Source organism: Dryas octopetala, chromosome 2 (assembly GCF_963921425.1).
Source record: "Dryas octopetala chromosome 2, drDryOcto1.1, whole genome shotgun sequence".
Lineage (NCBI taxonomy): Eukaryota > Viridiplantae > Streptophyta > Magnoliopsida > Rosales > Rosaceae > Dryas > Dryas octopetala.
In genome coordinates this window covers 22,432,929-22,446,633 of record NC_141367.1, presented here as the reverse complement: position 1 = coordinate 22,446,633, position 13,705 = coordinate 22,432,929, and the positions used below count along the sequence as shown (strand labels likewise).

Genomic DNA, 13,705 nt, shown 5'->3' with positions numbered 1-13,705 from the left:
AAGAGATTACCTAAGAGTAAGAAGGCTATCTCTTCTTCGTATTGTAATCGTTCTTTTCATCGTAATTGGTTATAATGGTGGCCGTGAAATTAGTTGTGTTTGTGCTGCTATTGATTGTCACCACAGTGGCAGGGCGTGGTGGTGGTGGTGGACGTGGCGGCGGTGGTTTTGGTTTTAGCAAAGGTGGTGGAGGAGGAAGAGTACCCTCAGGAGGCAGCAGCCAGTGGCATGGTGGTCATGGTGGTCATGGTGGAAGAGTCAGTAGTGCTACTGCAGGATTTGCAGGCACAACCCCTGCATTATGTATTACATCAATTGTCTTTTTATCCTTCGTTTTTTCTTCTTGATTGATCATAATTAGATAATGGACCTAATTTGAACTCCACGTTTTAGATTGTAAAGCAAATACTCTTAACTATTAAAGTTTTTATTCCGCGTTCAATATGTTTGTTATGTAAACCCTAATCATTCATGCAAAGAGATTATGAGTTTGATTGTTATATAAATAGAGGGATATTGCTTATAAATTGTGACTCAATGATATAGATTTCATCACAGAAAAAAGCGTTCAACACTTTCACCAAAGAAAAAAGGGTTTAGCAATTTTATCACACGAGGGTTCATCACTGCAAGTTCGTATAAAATTGAGCTCCGAAATTTCCTTTAAAGATTTCATCACTGCATATCTTCCAAAAGAAATAACCATCTCTCAGCAGAAATTGATCCCCAATTCTAGAAACCTAGCTAAAAGCTACTACGTCCTCTTATCTCATCTACGATTTAGAAATTTTTGTTTAACTCATTTATTAAAGCACGCTTTATTTCACTACTTTTATTTGGATATCAATAACACTTCACTTAATTGAGCCTCATCCTTGATACAATTATTTGGTTTGTAATTTTGTAAAAGGGAAGTGTATTATTCAATCTTAAATATCTGTACGTAACATAGTAAATTGTTGTTACTAAGAAGTTGGTTATAAATTAATATTTGGAATGAATTTGTTATATGGATTTACTGGTTGAACTTAATGCAATTGTTTGGTTTAGTCATTTGGAAAATAAAGCTTAGCAGTTTCAATGTTGCAGTTTTTTCAAACGTGTTGACATATCGAGTAGTTTTAAAAAAATAAATAAATAAATAATCGTATTAAGTAGTTTACATTGGAGGAAAAAGAATCCTCCCTCACCACTTGTACTAACTCCAAAAGACTAATGGTATAAAGTAGTTATAGATAATAATTTTGAATAAAATTTCATAATATAAAATCTTAATGAAAGTAAGAATTGCAGCCATTACATTTGTGCTGGGTAAGGGGTCTTTCAATAAAAATAATTTTATTTTGGTATTTTAATTAACAGTAGCATTATTGTTTAATTAAATAATGATGTGTACAAATTAAATTTGCCACATTTGAAGCACAAATTAAGGCACCAACTATTTTCCCTATGTATATATTCCTTTCCTATAATTTGTTAAGTAAATGATTATAAAGTCCAAAATTGGGCTTTCACTACTTTTAAGACCCAGGTCTTTTTTTGGTATTTGAAAGAAGCCCAATTTATACCAACCCGGTCCTCACTTTCGTCTCCGTCATTCTCTCTCCGTCTCCTTCTTTTCTCTCCGTTTATCTCCACACTACAACAAAAAGAGTTATTAATAGCATTTGATGATAGCGTTTTTTTACTTTTGCTATGAAATGTAACATTTTAATAGCCCTCTCTCCTAGAAACGCTATGAAATGCGTCTCATTGACGCAAGCATTAAAAATTAAAATTACGAGATGCACTGAATACATCCTCCCACAACCTTACGAGCAAAAAGAACCAGGTGCCTCTCTTGATCTCATTTTCTCCTCTCTCTCTCTCTCTCTCTCACACGTCTAGGAAAAGGCTGGACCTCTCTTCCTCTTCCTCTTCATTGCGTTGCGAACAGAGGACACAAAGCACCTCTCTTCCTCCTTGCCTCGGGTAAGTTTCGCCACTCTATCATCTTCTTCCTCTTCCTATACTTTGTATGACTTATGGGTAAACTGATTTGGTTTTAGTGTTAGGGTATTTGAATTTAGGGTTAGGTAAAGTGCTTTTGATTAATCAATTTATTTGCCTTCAATTTAATTGGGTTAATTGATTTTAGGGTTAATGGGTGTTAAGTTGTCAGATCCTAATTAGTTTTCTTGGTAAAATATTTGAAAATTTCTCGGTTATAATGTTCATGGATCCTTTGAAAATCATTGTAAAAAAAAAGATGGGAGTTAGACTGTTAGTTCCCTTTATTTGGTCCGTCTATCGATTTTTCTAACATTAGAATCGCTCCCTAATCGACTAATCCCCATATATGATATGATATGGTTTGGTTTAGTATTGGGTTTTCGTCGACAGCAGCTGCAATTTCTCAGCTGGTTTGAAAAGATCTTATTGTCGACCGTTACGTTCTTTCCTCTAAGGTAACCACACAAACCCAACAACTCATTCTCTCTGTTTTCTTTGTTTCTTTCCCTTTTCATTTTTTTTTTGTGGGTGAAGCAGAAGTTTGATGCTCTTGAAGGTAGAATTGTGAACCTCGAGCATTCTTATCTGAATCTGAATCCTGCTCAGGTATTATTTTTAGGTTTTTTCTATTGTTGTTTCTTTGGTTTTAATATTGGATTTTTTTTATAAAAAATAATATAAGTTTGCTGAGGAACTGTTCAAAAAGGAACTACCTTTTCCACTCCCAGACCCAGGAACTCGTTTTCATCTTCAAGCAAATCTGCAAATGTTGTAGTTCCCATTTTGTACCCATCAGGTATTTCTTCTTTACACTATGCATTCTTGATTACTGAAGTACATTTTGTTGGGTATCAAATACCATGAATGTTCTAAGTTTTATTCGATTCTAGTGCATCTTGGGTTTGTTACTTTACTTTTTTTAATTGTTTTTTCTTGGTAGACGGGTTTTGTTTTGTATTACTAGTGGGAATGACATTTTGCAGGCTTGGTTGCTGGTTTCTTAGTGTTATTCTAGACACAAACAGACCCATGCGGCTTTGGTATATGGGTACTATAATGTCAGTTGGGAAAGTTGAATTCTTGAATTTGTTCTTGTTTAATTATTTTATGGTATATGGTTTGCTAGTTTGATTGTTGTTTATTTCACAAAGAAATTTGGGGCTTTTCTGTAAAATTTTTAAACTTTTAGATAGTTGGTGATTTTAATGTATGGGTTGTAGTCAAATTTAGTTCTCTTGAAGTGATCCGTAGTGAAGCCCTACTATATTATGGGTTGGGTTAGGCAATTTTGATTTTTTTTTTTTCTTGGATTTGCTGCTATATATATTGCATTTTGTGATTAAGTGTACAATGAGATTTGCTGCTAATTTCATTTTTCTTGGATGTTGATGAAATTTGAAATGAAGTGAGAAATAGCAATTTAGCATCTATTGAGATAAAATGAGAGAGGATGTTGGAAACTGCAGACAAAATGATAACCCTTTGTGAAAGCTTCCTTCTTTACTCATTTGCTTAATTATACTTGTAGCGGGAATTGGAAAGCTCACCCACTGGAGGGTGCTAGTAAACAGCACCAAGGTCTCTCTCTTTCTCTCTTATAGTATATATGTGTTGTTAGTGTAGTAATTGTGTATCTTAATTTAGTCTAGGTGCTGTATGAATTTAAAGAAATTGAATAAATTTGTTTAGGTATGCTTTTCTGTAAATTCTAAAGCCAGCATATTAAAATTTAAGAGAAATTTTGGGCAAATAACAAATGAACAACAAAAAGGGATTTGGATAATCTTGGTATGTTTTTCTACTTATTTGTGATAAATCTAATGAGGTCTAAGAGATGAGAAGTGAAGGGCAGCTGGAAAGAACACTTAGACTAGTAGTTAATTAGACCAAAGACGGCTACTACAGAGTATTAGTTTAGAACTAACAACTAACAGAGGAGGTGGCTAAGGCCAATGTGCCCCAACCCCTCCTTCCAGTTTCGAATCCCACCATCACAAAAAACAAAAACAAAAAAAATCTTAATTTAGTATTTGCACACCACCACTCAGCACCATCTATTTCTCTCTCTAGAAAAAAGTGATAGCTAGAAAAGAAGAAGAAACTAGATTCTTACAAACATTAATTATTAGATTACTCATCTAAAGTAGCTTAAGCAATAATTATTTGATTGCCAAATAAAGGAATGTTTGTTTAATTATTCTATGCAAATTATGAAGTGAAACTGGCAGGTAGCTTAAATTCTTGCGCCAACTTGCTTCTTGAAATAAGGTATTAAGTACTGTATGCATAAGGCTTGTCACCTTTACTTATTTATTTGTGTGTCTTCAAATGATTGAGTTATTTATTTATGCTATACACTAAGAAGGAAAAATTGAACTTGTATTGCTGCTTTGTTATCTGCATTTGCATTTGTATTTTGCATTATCAGTCTAGTGAAAATGCCAAAGTTGATAGAAAATAAAATCTTTGATTAAATCTAGCTGATGGATGATCCTCGATCATGGGAGAAGAAATTGGGATGGAAGTGGTGGCAAAAACCATGTTATTGAACGCTATGAGGAGATAGAGTTGAGGACACTTGCACCTAATGTGGAAAGAGAAGGTAATGTTTCCTTATGTATCTCTGCAATTACTTAGTCTATTTGTAGTCATGTCACTACTACAAAAAATTTAATAGTGTTCCCTCTATGTTTGTTCCCTGTTAACCTACACCAAGGTCAAAGTCTATTTTGAATTCAAATGTTTATATGTTTTTTTTTTTTTTTTGTTTGTCTATTTGGTCTGAGTTTGATGTCATTCTCCTAAACTGTACTGTTAAACCTGAGGAAACAAAAGAAAGTGTTCAATATGATCTTTCACTAGCAAACTTGTATGGAAGTTTAGGAATAGGAATCAAAACCAAGTTCAAGATGATCTTTCAAGATGGGTGAAGTGTATGTTGTATTGCTTGGCTACTGCCTTGCTATTTATGACTTTAAAGTGCGTCTTTTTCATGAAAAATTTAAAAGAATGAGTTTTTTTGCCTACTGTGCAGAGTATATTAAAATTAATTATGGCTGATTGTAGCCATTGTTCAGTTGATGAATCTGGTGTATGAAATTGTTACTTGGGCAAAATTTATAAGTTTAAGAAATATTAAATTTTGCCTATATTAAGGCTTTGGCTAAACTTAGAAATGATTGGACTTTCTTTTTGGCAGTTTGGAGGCACTTGGATATTGGATTGTTTCTTTTTGGCATTTTGGAGAAACTTGGCTATTGGATGCGTTATTTTGAGGAGAGTTAACAGGTTACTCGAGTATCATGAAGGCTAGGCTCGTTTTTGTTACTAAAAGACCTACATATTAGTGTTTTTTAAAGGCCAATTTGAAATTATGGCATTTATTAAACTATTATGCTTATGTAGCCTTAACATTGGTGTTTGAAGTAACATATATATATATATATATATTGTATTTCAGGACCAATATATTTAATGATGTGTTTTAGTTCCAATTGTTTCTTTTAATTTACATATATACTTGATAACACATAATTTTCATACTAAATGCTAGCTATATATAAAAAATTTCTAGTAGCAACCTAAAAAGCCTAAAAAAAAAAATTTTGGAGGCACCAAAATATGTAATCAATAACTATTATATATATGTAAAAATTAACAATAGCATTTTAATTTTAAAATGCTATAGTAATAATTATTATAGCTTCTTTAAAATGCTATTAAACGCCCCAATAATAGCACTTTAAAAATGCTATTGTATATCTTTCTACAACATTTTTAAAACGTTATTATATAGATCTTTTATAGCATTTCTAAAACGCTATAATAAACCTTGGGTCTATTATTGCGTCGGCTGTCATAGCGTTTGCGATAACGCTATAAAAGGGCTTTTATAGCTTTTTTTGAGTGCTATAAAAGCCCCTTTTTGTTGTAGTGCCATCTCGATCCCTCTCTTTCTCTGTCTGCAAGCTTTGCCGCTGCTCCCTTCTCCGGCGACTCACCATTGTTGCCGTCTTTGATCGGACAATCGTTGCCCCTGCTTGGATCGATCTCGGTGCCTTTCTTCGGCAAACCACCACGAAGATGATCCTCCCTTCGCTTTGAGAAAGAGGTAGCAGAAGCCGCAGCTCCAGATCGACCTCCTTCCTCACTCCCTACCTCACAAGTATGTCTCTCTCTTCCTATCTCTATATCTCTTTTCTCTCTCAGCTTAGCTTGGAAACATGGCCTACGCTACCACTGAATTGGGGACTGAATTGGGGTTTCTGATTTTGGGACTCCAATTTCAGGTTTAGGACTCCAATTTCAGATTTTGGCACTCCAATTTCAGATTTTGGGATTTCTCTCTCCACTGATTGGTTTGTATGCTAAGCAATGAAAGTAATGGATTATTAAATGATGTTGAGGAATTAATTCATAATTTCGTTTCTTGTTTTTCTTCCAATGAAATTAATTTTTCATTCTTGTTGAGATATGGGTGTTAGATATAATTATAACTTTGCTAGTGATTGTTCAGCTCTACACAAGAAAGGTTCCTATGGATCCCAATGTTGACCTGCAAGCCATAGCTACATCTTGCAATGGATTTGTTGGGGCTGACTTGGAAGCTTTATGTCGTGAGGCTGCCTTGTCTGCAATGAAAAGGTATTCAGATGCCAATAAAGATGGTGCGTTTAGCTTATCAATAGAAGACTGGAAGCATGCAAGGTCTGTGGTTAGCCCAAGTATAACAAGAGGTGTCACTGTGGAAATCCCCAAGGTGACTTGGGAAGATATAGGAGGATTAAAAGACTTGAAGGTGTGTAAATTTTTGTATTCATTCAGGTTTGGAGTCTGATGGTACTAATTATACCTTTCTCATTTACAGAAAAAGCTCCAGCAAGCTGTTGAGTGGCCTATTAAATATTCTACTGTGTTTTCAAGGCTGGGAATATCACCCATGCGGGGAATTCTCCTCTATGGTCCTCCAGGATGCTCAAAAACCACCCTTGTTTTCTCTATGGATTATTAAATGATGTTGAGGAATTGATTCATAATTTCGTTTCTTGTTTTTCTTCCAATGAAATTAATTTTGGTTTTTAACATATGTATATAATATTGTAACAAATGGGAAGGTCATGGAGTTTATGACAGGTCCAAAGGGAACAGAAGAACTGGTGACTAATATATCGATTTTGTTATTAATTAGTGTACGTAATTGTGGTATATATATAACTATATATATATACACGGGTGGTGCAGGATATTGGTTTGTGTAACTACTTGTATATTAGTGTTTCATTATCATTATTGAGTAATTCATTGTTTGTGTTTCAATGGCAGGGGAGGTTTGTTTCTCTTGACTTTTTCTTGACTAGAATTTTGGGGTCATGCCTATATTTGTTTAGGTGGCAATTCAAGTAGGAATCAAAGATGTACTACTGGAAATTTTATATATTGTTCAAATCATTTATAGTTATGTCGTGCATCTTAGTTATGTTAGTAGAATATGTCATATTCATTTTATAGCCAATATGTAAGTGGAGTTGCGATTGTTACTGCTTGTCAGTAGCAATATGTAAGTAAGTTATACAGTAATGTGATTGTTATTTAAAATGTTATTTTATAGCCAATATGTAAGTGGAGTTACGATTGTTACTATTTGTCAGTAGCAATATGTAAGTGGGGTTACGATTGACTTTTCCTTAAAAATGTTTGTTGATGCTTAGTTGCTGCGTTAAAAAGTGGTGTTTGTAGACATAATTTTGAGTGGATGAATTGCAGGTAACATTGGACAATATCTGATTATTACTTCAAGGCAGTAGCAATAGGTGATTGTTAGCAATACCTGATTGCCACTGGCAGGTGCCACTGGCAGGTAGTAGCAATTCCTAATTGTCATTGCCAGACAATAGCAATAGGTGATTGTTATTGCCAGACAGTAGCAATATGTGATAGTTATTAGCAGTAGGTGAATATTACTGTCAGGCAGTGACAATATGTGATTATTACTGTCAGACAGTAGTAATAGGTGATTGTTACTATTCGATAGTAACAATTATATTTATTATTAAAACACAAAAGATTACTGTGTGACAGTAGCAATCAAGTGATTGTTACTGTGTGACAGTAGCAATCAGGTGATTGTTACTCTCTGAATTTTGTAATTTTCTATGGTTTGAATTTTGGTGATTGTTATTGTATGACGATAACAAGATATATTAATTATCTTCAACAGGTGATTGTTACTGTAAGACAGTATCAATAGGTGATTGTTACTACCAAATAATAACAATTTCTGATTGTTACTGCCAGACAGTAGCAATAAGTGATTGTTATTATCAAACAATGATAATACTTGATTGCCACTGCCCGGCACTAGCAATAGATGATTGTTACTATTCGATAGTAACAATTATATTTACTATTAAAACGTAAAAGATTATGGATGCTTCATCTTGATTTTTTGTATTTTATATTAGTTATTATTTAAGATGTTTTATGACATGAAAATACATAAATTATTATTTGGTTTTTTTAGGTAGTTTATGTACCAATTGGTACTGAAAAGAAAAAAAAAAAAAAAAAAAAAAGAGGGGGAAAAATGGCATTTTAAAAACACTGTAGCGCTGTTACTGTAGCACCGGTTTTTTAAAAAGTGGGCCGCTACAGTATTTTACTGTAGCGCTTGGGCCGGATGAATAGTGAATTTTAAAAAATGGACTTTAAAAAAAAAAACCCTAATTTGTTTGCTTTTCAAGTTTTTATTTTTTATTTTCGATCCTCACATGATTTATTACGTAATTAGAAATTAGAATGTGCAATTTTTGTTTCAGATTGACTTGAATGAGTTGAATTCTCGAATTTTGGATGCATTTTGAACAAATTTAATATGCCGTCAGAAATACCATCCAGACAATGCATCCAAAGTTGGTAGCTAATCCAATAGAACTTTGACTATATATATATGTACTACTCCTAAGTCCTAACCAAATTTTTATAGCCACTGAAAACTAAATTTTTCTCTGACAACAATCCTTGCTTCAACTATCCAACACAATGTCACTTCGATGATTGTTTCGGTTTAGCCGGCATAGCCTGAATGCAAGATCGAAAACAGCTACGAAATATCTGTGATCTTTTCAGTGACCTGCACAATGCATTCATTCTTAAATGGGCATATATTCGTTAGGAACCAGGAAGCACCTTCATCGCTTCTCTGTCGGAACTGCTGATGAATTATCTTCCATCAAATGACAAAATCGATAGCCTTATCATACCAGTTCCTCTAGAATTAACAGATGGCTCATACAGGCCATATATGGTGCCATATTATCAACAATCTTTTCCCCCTGTCGATCAAATTGATCAGGTCAGAGACATAAGTGCAAGGCAAAAATTCTCATTCAAAAGTATGACATACAAATAGGGGGAGAAAGAAAAGGAGGATTACCAAGGCAAGAGTAGCACCGCATATCAGATAAGATAGTAGTCAGACAAGACAGCAGCACTTATCACACCAACCAGGCATAACAAGGAAACAATATCTGCTATCCCAATGGATGGATCCGATAACAAGTAAATTTTATGAGTGTTGCAGTTGCCTCTAAAACCTCTGACAATCATTGCCTGCAAGAGCCATTGAGTTGGTAAAACATTAAAAACGGGAATCACTGTTTTTTTTTTTTTTTTTTCCTTTTTATTTAGTAAGTAAAACACTTTCAAAGCCACTAAATTTGTCCCTTGTCATTATATATACAACAGACATATTATATAACAATATATCAATTGGGCAGAGAGAAGCATTTGCAAGTTAAATTGATGCACAGACCTGTGAAATCTGCTCTGCATGGCTAAAAATATTTTTGAAGACCCGACGAAAGTAGGCAAAGAAAACTGTAAAATAAGAACCAAATCAAAAATAAACAGAATTTAATGAGAAATTTATCCAAGAAAAAGTTGATAAGACAGTATTCATATAGCTAAAGTTTTAATATCAATTTGTCCCTCATCACCTGAGCTGATACTTACGCTAGTGCTTTAGAATATGAAGTAGTTCTCCATGTTAGAGACCAGAAGTAATTAACTCTGAATTTTTCAACCCATGAGATATATTGAAGCATGTAATGACCAGTGTAAAGGAAGAAAACTGGCTGGCTGTATACAGCCAATAATATTAAAAACATTCAGTCACAGTCGCAAGAGACCTCAACATGAAGTTAAGAATTTGGTGGGGAGGGAGGGACAACCTATATCTAGTCAATAATTTGGAATTGGCATTATGGGGTGGAGAAGATAGAACGCTAAAACTCAGAATCCCACTACACATGACTGTTAACCGACAGAGGTAAAGAATTCATTTGAACTTTCTGAGGTGTAACCCTGAAGTTATTTCTGACAAGAATAAGACTTCAAATAGTATATGTATGTGTATACATGCACACACTAAAAATACCAGAACTACCAGTACCAGTTTTAATACCAATGAAACATCTTCAACATAGGACAATAGGACAATAGCACAATAGTTCATAAGATACGAAAGAGTCAGATTGACAAACTCAAGCTAAAATGAAATTTCATATATGCCAGAATTTGCTTGACAATATCCATAAACAAAGAGGGGCCAAAAGCACATGTACCATTTGAATAGCATAAGAACCTTATCTTATGATAAGATTTAGCCAGCATACAACTATTACTGCTTTGAGGACCCAACAACTCAGGTTTGATTTTTATGGACAAGGGAGAGAAAAACAATTATTAAAAAAATAATAAAAACCTTCATATATGAATGCAATATATTCTTACCATCGATTGTCTCCACCATTGTCAACTGTTCCCAGTTTATCTTACGAGATACAATCCCCAATGCAACGTTACGGACCTACCAACACATTATGAGTATATTCAAAAGAGGGTAGATATAATTTTTGAGTAGACTTTAGAAGTTTTAAAGATTCGATCTTTTTCTAAAAGAAAATTTGAAATAACTTAACACAAGTCTTATTGACCAATCCACGTACCTCATCGAACACTAGACTGATGAACCTCAATGAAAGCAAGAGGGTAAGAATAATTTCAGCCACTGGAACACCAAGATTTGTCAAAGGGAGCATAAACCACCGCAAGGCAAATGCAAGTTCTTCAGGGGTTGTGGTTGTCAGGCAGAGGCTTGCACTTTGGAAGACCTTTCACAAAAATATGAGCCCTAGTTCTTAGATTAATCAAAAGCATTTTTTGTATTCAAATCACTTAATGTAGACATGTAGTCTAGTAAACATATTTTCAAGTTATGAATTGCATGAATAAAAGAAATATAAACATGCCACTCTTCTTTTGAGTTACACCACTCCATTCTCAAATTTAATTTGGACCTCCATATGCTACATAGACAAGCTCATAATGTGATTTTAACAATGGGCATCCAAAGATGTTCTTATTAAATGGAAGGCAAAAGGTGTACCAAGAAAAGATAGAAGTAACTTACAGTAAAGGTCAAACAAGCAGCAGTGCTTGCTACAGACAAGCCTTTCCTGGTAAAATGTAATGGCCCTAGCTTCATAATTAAATATGAGTAACCTCCCAGAGATGCAGGAACATTTGATAATCCCATCATTGCTGGAGGTGGGGTTCTCAACTGAACAAGGGGCGGTGCACCATCTGAACCCAGCCCCAGCGTAATGAATAAAATTCCAGAAATCAAAGACACTCTTCCCAGTTGGTCCTGTATCCAAGAAACTTTGCTGCATTAGTACATTGATTATCTAGCAAAAAGAGAGAAAAAAAACTACTGGATGCATCAAAAGATTATCAAAATATTGATCAAATTAGAACCAGCTCCTGACTCAATAGATGGTACTTAGTTACTTACCATCCATGTTTGTCTTGGCAGAATCCATATTGACAAAATGGCCAAGTATATTACTAAACCAAATCGTAGTATTATATGTGACCTTGCTGGTAAAACAACTAGAGCCAAAAGCCAAACCTGCATGATCAAGATGTCTAAATATCAAGTTTTTTAAATACAACAGAATCTAAAGAATTAAATATGTTTACGTTCCCATTTATCGCTTATCATGCAAATTTACCAACAATTAGATGTCATTCACAAATAGACATTTGAGAAAGAACAAACCTCCAGGATGCAGAATGATATCATTGCCAGTGGATTGTTTAAGTCTATGTTCACAAAGCAAACAGCCTCCACTTTCATATCCTAATTATGTGACATATCATATTTCAAAATTTTGGTTTGACTGAAAGTTGCTATTTTATATGATGTTTTACCTTTCCAATATTAGTCACTTTATAATTTAAATAGTAATATCATCGAGGTTTGAGAGCCACCATGTTTAACAAAAAAATTGCAACTTGGTGACCTGAGGTGCATATAGCTCAACTCTGTCATCTCAAATTTCAGAGACTGTCATAGCAATTTCTTTCACTATGCCTAAAGAAACCATTAAATGTTCCTTAACTCTCTCCTTGTCCACCAGAAAATGAAGACAAGGAAAGAACAACTTTGCCTTATTTTATTTAAAATTCCTGTTCTAAAACAATTACAACTAAGAAGACCTACAGCTGCACCCAATTAGCAGAGTTGAACGATTTCTTAGATCCCACCTAAAGCGTGAAATTTTTTATTTTTCTATACATATTGAAAGTTAAAAATCAAAACAAAAAGAAGAAAGAACCTGTTGACCAATCTATCAAATTGCTCCGCAACATATACAGATCAAACTCATAAGAATAGAAACTCAATGAAATGAAAAACAAACTGACATACCCAAAATCCAAAATCCAAACTCCAAAATTTATTTTCCAATTCCATCAATACCCATAAACCAGTTCAGCTAAAGTTACCAAAACCAGGGGTTAAGCCGTCAAAACCCCGGAAACCAAATTAGAACAAGCCCACCAAATATTATCAAAAACCAACAAACACCCATCAAAATTAAGCGTACCAATTTGATTCTGGGGTCCAGAGAATGAAGAAACGTGGTGGGTTCCGACACGTACTGGCCAATGGGGCTAGCGGTCGCACCTGAAATCAGCCGAAGAAATTTTTCTGCTCCGAAAGCTTTGGTTGGCAACACGTTCAGCCACCACGGGGTTTGGCTACCATCACTAGCCGTTGCTGAAGCTCTAATTTGGAAGCTTAATTTTGGGTTTACTTGTCGTATAAGGGTTTTGTTCAGGGAACGCAGGTGAGTGAACTTCTTTGGGGCAATTACAGTTTTGGGAGTAGGGTTTAGTGGGAAACAGGGGAATGCGACCGTTGCGATGGCACGGTGCGTGAAGTTCATGGGAGAAGAGTTGATGGGTTTGGATGTCTTTGTAGTTTGTACAGTTCGTGAAGTTTGCTATCTTTCAAAGTGGCGGGAATCAATCTAACTATATATTTCAGCTTCAGATCAACTCATGAAGAAAGGAACCACTGCAATTTTAGTAAGATAAGTTGGGCCCAATTATCAGGTTAGTTATACAAACAAAATAATAGTACCATATTTCACCAAAAAAAAAAAACCGACACTTTGTCCTGCTCAAATTTTGTTGGAAACAATGTTTGGCCGATATAAATTTGAAATTCTTAACATTGTTTTTTTATTAACTTCCATTAATTTCTGGTTCTTAAATGATCAAGATAAGATCATCTAAGTTCGTTTAGGGTTACCTAACAGGCTTTGTAAGAGGCAATGTTTATGGAACATTGATCTTACGAAAACCT

At 34.4% G+C, this 13,705-nt stretch overlaps 1 protein-coding gene across 1 annotated transcript; it reads right to left on the bottom strand.

Moving 5' to 3' along the window:
• Window positions 1-8,909: 8,909 nt before the first annotated feature.
• Window positions 8,910-13,425, bottom strand: ABCI12 (cobalt ion transmembrane transporter). The gene is made up of 8 exons (XM_086233105.1): window positions 12,942-13,425; window positions 11,846-11,962; window positions 11,462-11,698; window positions 10,998-11,162; window positions 10,783-10,858; window positions 9,803-9,867; window positions 9,425-9,600; window positions 8,910-9,323 (listed from the first exon to the last, which is right to left on the bottom strand). The coding sequence occupies exons 1-7, from the start codon at window positions 13,281-13,283 to the stop codon at window positions 9,448-9,450; spliced, it is 1,155 nt and encodes a 384-aa protein (XP_086089231.1). The 5' UTR covers window positions 13,284-13,425; the 3' UTR covers window positions 8,910-9,323; window positions 9,425-9,447.
• Between the last annotated feature and the right edge of the window lie 280 nt (window positions 13,426-13,705).